Source organism: Episyrphus balteatus, chromosome 3, assembly GCF_945859705.1.
Source record: "Episyrphus balteatus chromosome 3, idEpiBalt1.1, whole genome shotgun sequence".
Lineage (NCBI taxonomy): Eukaryota > Metazoa > Arthropoda > Insecta > Diptera > Syrphidae > Episyrphus > Episyrphus balteatus.
Window position 1 is genome coordinate 1531635 of NC_079136.1, and position 8126 is coordinate 1539760.

An 8126-nucleotide genomic window follows, 5' to 3' on the forward strand; every position below is an offset into this window, starting at 1 on the left:
AAAAATGTACTTGAATGCGTCTTAATTTATAACGGAATAAAGAGCGAGAATTGTACCTTCAAGTCCACCATAATGTACGTCAGTATAGTTGAACTGTAATAATCTCCAATAGAAACATTATTTATCGCAAACTAAATGAAGCGAAACAAACTTAAACTCAATTATGGCCACGCGTTACGTGGAATTCCGTCTATTATAGTTCTTCTTTTAAGGCTCCCCTATACCTAATAATAGATGGAAGTAAACGGAAGCAAATGTCAAAAGTAAATGTAACCTTTCTTTCCTTTTTGTCGATTGGAAGAAATGAGTGAAACATGCAGTCAGCATGTAAAGTGGACAATTTACTTCCGAAAGCTAAACTTAACGAAACTAACCAATACGCTGTTATAGATGTGCCATATGATTTGCTTGTATTCTGATATTTTAATACGGTACCTTGCCAACTATAATACTCGAAAACAACCGGATGCTAATGTCAAAAATGAATTCTTTTTGTTTTGTCAAGTGTCAAATAAAAAGAAAGTAAAAAATATGAAGTTACGTTACGTCCGTAAAATGCGATAGGGAGATCACTTCACGTCCGTAAATAAAACTGAACGAAACTGAGCCATTCGGTATTATGGATGTACTAAAAGGTTTCCTTGTATTCGTATATTTACGGAGATTTATAGACTCTATTCCAACTATAAACAGATCTATCGTGATAACCGATCAGAACAATTTTGTTTCCAATTTCAACGAAATTTACGAATCTTGTATCGTGTTAAGCGTTCGGACTGACAAATCGGATAATCATTTATGGAAATGACATTTAAGCGAAAAATTCCGATTAAGTGTAACGCATATCATCTCAATGCAAAGTAATATTAATTTTTGACAGGTACGCAATCGAAACCCGTTTATCCGACTCAGAACATTTGAGTTGCCAACACTAACAACCATATTATTCACTAGTTTAAAAAATACATCTGGATGTAAAATTGTCAAATGTCAAAAATAAATCCAAACCCAAAATAGTTATCCCGATTTTAACCATGAAAATAGTTAAAAATGACTATTTTTTTGTCTGTGTGATAGGTAGTGAATATCATGGATTTGAATTTATTTTTGACATTTCAATTTCTTTACATCCAGATGATTTTTTTAAACTAGTGAATAATAGCTTTCTTTTTTTGCAGTCAAGCTTTTCAGTTTGTTATAGAAAACAGCTACGAAGGGACATTTTAGCAAGCAGAAAAAACAATCAATTTGAATTTTCAAACAACTTAAAAAGTCATTGATAGAGAAAATATATAAATGCAAAAAGTTTTAACGAAAAAGAAAATACTCAGCACATTCAAATTAAAAAAAAAATTCAATTTTATCATAATACAATCTTTCATTTCATTTAAAAATAAAAAAGTGTCTTCGAAGTAATGCTTCTTTTCTACACATTTTTTTTACTTTCATTTAGCAAAAGAAATTCGTTGCAAGTTTATAAGCGCATATTTTTCATCTTAGATTATATTCCTTAAATAATAATAATTTGAATTTTGAAATCGTTTTGCATTTTCACAGAAAATCATTATAGTCAAACTCAAGCATTATATATAATTTTTAAGAATCATAATTAACAATAAAAAAAAAATGATACATTACCTATAGTTTCAAAATACTAACTAAAACAAAAAATAAAAAATTTTAACTAAAAAATAAACTAGTTTAAACAAAAAAATAAAATAAAATAATAATTCAACACAACCACAAATCAAATTTCACAATATTATATTTATAGGTTAGGTGCTTAAAAGTAACCCAACTACACTACTTATTTAGCCGATGATCTGTGTGTGTATGTCTCTCTCAGATTTAAAATAAAAACAAAAATAAGTAAAAAATAAAAGTAAAACCAAAAAAGTTAAGGTGAAGATACAAGAAATAAAACAAAAAAGATATAAGTTGCTTATAAGATAAATAGTGTTATGCTTTAAGAAAAAAAGATATAAATATATGATAAAGAAAAGTTTATAGGTATTATAATTATAAAATAAAATATAAATTATATAAATATAAACAAAAAAAAAACATAGATTTTTATTACCTTTCAAAAAACCATTAAAAAAATAACACAAAACTGAATTTCAAAAATCAAATTTTAAACATTTATTTTGTTTTAACAAAAAACAAAAAAAAATAAAATAAAAGATATTTAAAGTAGATACTTTGTGTAACTACTCAGTAAAAATATGTAAATGTATAGCTTGTTTTTCTTTTGTAATGTGTAAAATTAACAACAAATATTAAAAAATTTAAAATAAATGGAAATTGATATTATATAGTCAGTAGTTACACGTTAAAGTTTTTTTTCTTATCGAATCTAAGAAACAAATTAATGGATTTTCAACTTTAGAGAAGTTTTATTAAGCTAGAAACGTTATTATTAACTGTGAACTCAAAGGGTAAATAAAATTATTAATAGATAAGTGAAATAGTGTAACGATTAACGTGTAACTAGTGCCTTTTCTGTAATGATGTAAATGTATAAAATACTATATAAAAAGACAAGGATAAGAGAATTGATTTTTTTTAGTTTCTTTTAATTAATTTATAGAGTTTGGACAATTTTTTTGAAGCAAATTTGGTACAATTTTGTACAGGGAAAAAGAAAATTATTAATCTGAGTGTTTGCAATAGTCTAAAAGATATGTTTGTTTATATTTTCCTAAAATATATATAATTAAAATAAAAATTAAAAAAAAAAGTAAAAAATAAAACATCACGCATACGTAAACATTCTATCTGCACTCAAAAAAAAAAAGTACGACAAATTTAAAATAAAAACAAAAAAACCATATAATATAATTAACCTTACAAAAAAAAAACCAATTAAAAAAACAAAATTAGTTATTAAGATGATTTTTTGTGTGACGTATGTATGCTTTATTTCTTGCTTTTGGTTCCTTATGCTTAGATATATATTATTATATGTATATGACATATTATGTAAAATAGTATGACAAATAACAAAATAAAAATTACTTGCGTTGTCCTAAAAAATATAATTTGTATAAAAAAAATAATCACAACCAAAAAATGAAAAAAAAAGAAATATTTATTTTTCCAAATTTTAATATCACCCCATTTATATAAACAAAAATCAAAATAAAACGACAAACATGTTTTTTTTTTTTTAAATAAATTGCAAACAATCTTATAAGCGAAGATCTATTGTTTATTAAATAAAAAAAATATGTTTATATCAAAGGATTGGTCTAAAGATCCATTTTGAAAACAAAAACAAAAAAAAAGTATTAGGCGCCTTTTATTGTAATAAGCAAAAAACCCCCCTTTAAGGATGATTTAATAATAAAGTCTGAAAAAATAAAAAAATAATGTGGTTTTATTTCATGGAATTTCAGATTTAATTTTAGATATAAGACGCAAACTTTTTTATAAAGTACAAAAGCAAAAGTTTTCAAACTAACTGCTTAATTAAAACATCACCTATGACATTCAAGCAGAAATTGTAAGAAATTTTGAGTATAATTTTCCTATTTTAGTGGAACTTTTTAAGTAAATTTAGTTACAATTTTTTTTTAATCGTGAAATATATTTATTTTTAGCAAGTATTCCAAGAAAAATAGACTCTAGGGTACAAAAGAAGGAAAATATCCCGTCATTTCTTCTTAATAAATCGCTTTTTAAGATTTGGAGTCTGATGACTTATAAAGCTTAGAGAATCTTTAAATAATTTTAAATACTGCATCAAATTACGTTTAAATTAACTAACAGGACATAATTAATTTATAAAAGATTAAAATTTGTATATGCAACGATGAATACTTATTTTATTAAAAGTAGGTAGGTATTACAAAAATAAACTAAATTTTAGTTTTAAATTTTATTATGAATATGTAAAGCAATTAAATTAGAATAAAGATACATTTTAAATTGAATAAAGAACTTCGGTGTGTAATTTATTTTTTTCTTAAAGAGTCCTCTGACATTTCAGAAGTGGGATTTTATTCTATGTGCCGGACCACCTGAGTCGTCAGGTACTGCGTAAAGAGGCCGGTAAAAAGTAAGCTTGTGTAGTTCGCAAACGAACTAGTTCAATGAACTAGTTCATCACGGTGAACTTATGAACTTAGTTTACTTACTTACTTAGTTCACGATTTGCAAAAATTAATTTTTTTCGATCCATTGTATTGGGAATTTCACCAACAAAAACGAATTGTTGTTTTCACTGAAATACACTAACGGCCATATTATTCACTAGTTTAAAAAATACATCTGGATGTAAAAAAAATTGAAATGTTAAAAATAAATCCAAATCCATGATATCTATTCACTATCACACAGAGAAAAAAATAGTTATTTTTAACTATTTTTTTTTAAACTATTTTCCTTATTAAAATCGGGATAACTATTTTGGATTTGGATTTATTTCTGACATTTTTGACAATTTTACATCTAGATGTATTTTTTAAACTAGTGAATAATATGGCCGTAAACAACGAAACATTGTAATTTCATCAATTTGTGTTTGGTAAAAAGCTTTCAATTCCTTCCACATAACATCTCATAAAGTCAATTTTCCTGCACATCTGGATTTGGAGAAGAATTTCTTATACGCCGAGTTAAAAGAATAAAGGGTTCAGAAACCAAAGTGCATAAGAAATGTCATCCAATTCTTAACGGAGAAAAAACAGTAGTAGTAGTACTCAAATGAACTAAGGTGTCCAACTCTAGTAAAAAGTGACTTGCTTTAGGTTGCAAATTTAATAACGAGAAAAGGTCAAACCTATCCATCAGCAAGTAAATTAGTCTAAGAGCCGGCAGCAGATTTCTTGCTCAAGAGGAAATCGATTAATATTAATATTACAAAGAAGTCCATTATGCAAACATGGTAGTTTACCGTTACCGTCAAGTATCGGTTCCAATTCTGAGAAAAAGTGCAATAACACGGCCGTTTTTAAAATGTTTTGAAAAACGGAATATTTACAAAAGTAAGTAAAAAAAAGTACCTACCTATGCAATAACTGTAGGTATCTATATTGAAGAAAGAAAAAAACAACGACAGAAGATCAGAAAGAGAGGTTAGTTGTAATGTAGATGACTTCCCAACTAACATTTCAGCTTCGGTTAAGGTATTACAAAAGCTACATTTAAGCTTCTTTTAAACTTTAGTAAGGTTGTTGGGCATGGAAAAAGGAGAACGTTATACAAATTTGACCCTCTATAAGGATCTTAAACGAAGCTTTACCGAAGCTCTACCGAAGCTTTGAGATTTGACAGATAGCTTCGGAAGAGCTTGTATAGCTCTTTAATACATCTCTTATCGAAATTTAAAAAAAAAAAAACTACAAAAACAAAAAAGAATTCTTTTTTAACTGGTTTTAAATCATGAATTTTATCTTTTGATCTGATATTATGTATAACATTCCATTAGTTTTTAGTATATCTATTAATAATAATTTTAAAAGTATATAATTTTTTTTCCACACCCAGGAATCGAACTTCGTATCTGCTTGGTGGTAGTCCACCACTCTACCCACTCGGCCATCCTAGTATTCATTAATGAAATCAAAAACTTAATCAGTTCAAATAGCAAAAAAATGTCCGAGCTAAATTATTCAATGTCAAAACCGAAAAGTGTCCGAGCTAGATTATTTAATATCAAAACCAAAAATCAAATACAAAACTTGGTAATTTCTTTAAAGCTTCTATAAATTCATTAAACAGGCTAATAAGAAAAACAAGCTTTCTTCGTTTAAGTTTCTTTAATAGTATTTAAACAACTTATTAGAAATTGTTAAACAAGTCCGAACTTTTATAAGCAGTTAAATTCAGAAGTAAGCTTAATACAAGCTGCAAACAAAGTAGAACCTGCGAGGTTTCAATTTATAGAAGCTGTTGTGCTAGTTGGGTTTTCGATACCACAAGGATATTGACTTGAATTAATCCTGCGGACGCAAGTGTCAAATGAATTTGATTTTATGCTTCATATTTCTTTGATTCCGAAAAAAATTAAGTTCTGAATTTTGATCTAAACAGACTATCTTGTCGGAACTTTTTCCGAAGGGATACCTAAATAGGGTTGATTATTTCATGGAAAATGTTTCTAATTTTTCGAAATTTCAAATAAATTCTTAAGAAATTAACTTTTTCATTTTGCAACCTTCCAACTTCCAAATTAAACTGGTACTTTTGGGCGCTCATAAACGGTTTGCTGACTTTATTCGGAGTAAAAAGTAGGGTTGTGTGTAAGAGCTGAAGTGAACCAAGTCACAAAAATTGAATTCGGTGATATAACGAATTAAAGTGAATACGCTACCATTGAATCATATGGTGAATATTTTTTTTTTTAAATGGCAATTTGAATCGAAACACTTTTGGATCAAACTAATGACAGATTTTAGTAGAGTCAAATCTTGCGCAGAGATTTTGGCACTAGATTTGGATTTTTTTCTTCTATTTTGACTTGGTCCGTGTTTCAGCTGTGAAACCTCCAAATGGAGTGATTGGATTGGATATTGGAATTGTGCTGACTTTTCACGAATTGAGTTTTGTTTTGCGTTGATTTGAAGCAAAACTAAATATTAGCCCTGTTCCTTTGGGAGGTGACAAAGTACTGCTAGTAGTTTATTAGCGATTTTCAATGGAACGAATTCAATACAAATCGTATCTACTCAGGAAGAAGAGTATGAGTAGATGATAGTAGTAGATTAACCAAAACGTCTAATACTATGTTTCCACCTAGCCTAAATCCGAGATTTAGCTAAGTAGATTTAGAATAAATCTCGTGATTTATTCTAAATCTACTTCGCTAAATCACGGATTTGGGTTCATCTACCCTAAATCCAAGATTACCACCTACTTTCAATCCGCGATTTAGAATAAATCTCGAGATTTATTCTAAATCTACTTAGCTAAATCTCTAATTTAGGGTAGGTGGAAACGTAGTACAGTAAAACCCGGATAAGTACCTCACCTTAAATGCCCGGTTTTGTTAGGCACTAAAGCGGGTAAGTTACTTACAAGAACCCGCTTAAGTGCTCATAGGCACTTATCTCTATATTTACTTAAAAATTAAAAAAAACATGTTTGATTATTAAAAACAGAATCTTCACAAACAAAATAACTTTGAAAGTTTAAAATAACTTACTAGTTAGTTTCTACTTTTAGTAGAATTTTTGAATCTTAAAGCGCTTTAGCAAATGAAGTTTTTCTTACTGCTGAAACTTGTTTCAAATGTGTACTTAAAAGAATTTCCTGCAAGTAAATTCAATCATAAGTATTTGAAATAGAAGGTAGTTAAGCGGGAAACGCAGTTAAGCGAAAGGTACTTAAAAGATGAGTTTTATATGAAAAAATCCTTAAAATTTTGGTTCTAAAAAACAAAGGCACTTATGCGGGTTAGGCACTTAAGCGAGAGGCACTTATCCGGGTTTTACTGTATAATATTAGTAGACAGCCCTAGGGCTATTAGTTATGCGTAGGTGGATATGATCTAGTACAATTATTACTAGAAATACTAAAGCTGTTCTGTCTGAGTATGTGGCAATTTTATTGATTTCGTTGAAAGTTCCATTAAAATCGCTAATAAAGTGTTTGTAGAACATTTCCACCTTCAAAGAAACAGGACTATTGTGTAAATTCACACATCGTGTTCCCTGACCATAGATACCCAGAAGGAGATTGGAAAATTTCGTACGTTTTACCCACCAAAACCCATTTGTTTATTTCGTGTTGTAATTTTTTTTGTAGATATACGTGAATAAATGTGAAATACACACATAGTGTAACCACAGCGTTTTCACGCATACTTAGCAAAAAGTGCACCACTTTTTACGCATACTTAGCCAAAAGCGTACGACGCAGCTTGTAGTCAAACCAGTATGACGTCAGAAGTTTCCCATCTCCTTCTGTGTATCTCTGCCCCTGTCCTTTCATCGAAAATCGTTTTTTGTTTAAAAAATGAAGAATTTGTTATTAGTGTAAGTTTTTTTAAGAATGGCCCCTAAAAGTGCCTCCAGACTAATTCACAAAATATTAACAACCTTCTGCCAAATTTGTGTGTTATATCCTGCATGGTTTTCTTCTCACATTTACTTTCTCTTATTGGCGATTGGAGCACATACTAC

General features: G+C 28.5%; 1 protein-coding gene across 2 annotated transcripts in view; it reads left to right on the forward strand.

Annotated features, from left to right (window-relative positions):
• LOC129914056 (fasciclin-1) overlaps positions 1-1882 on the forward strand; it is a 161883-nt gene extending 160001 nt beyond the window's left edge. For both annotated transcript variants that reach the window (XM_055993102.1, XM_055993103.1), the window contains one exon: positions 1775-1882. In XM_055993102.1, the coding sequence (XP_055849077.1) occupies positions 1775-1779 (5 nt within the window). In that variant the 3' untranslated portion in view covers positions 1780-1882. The remainder of the gene's footprint in view (positions 1-1774) is intronic.
• Positions 1883-8126: the final 6244 nt, after the last annotated feature.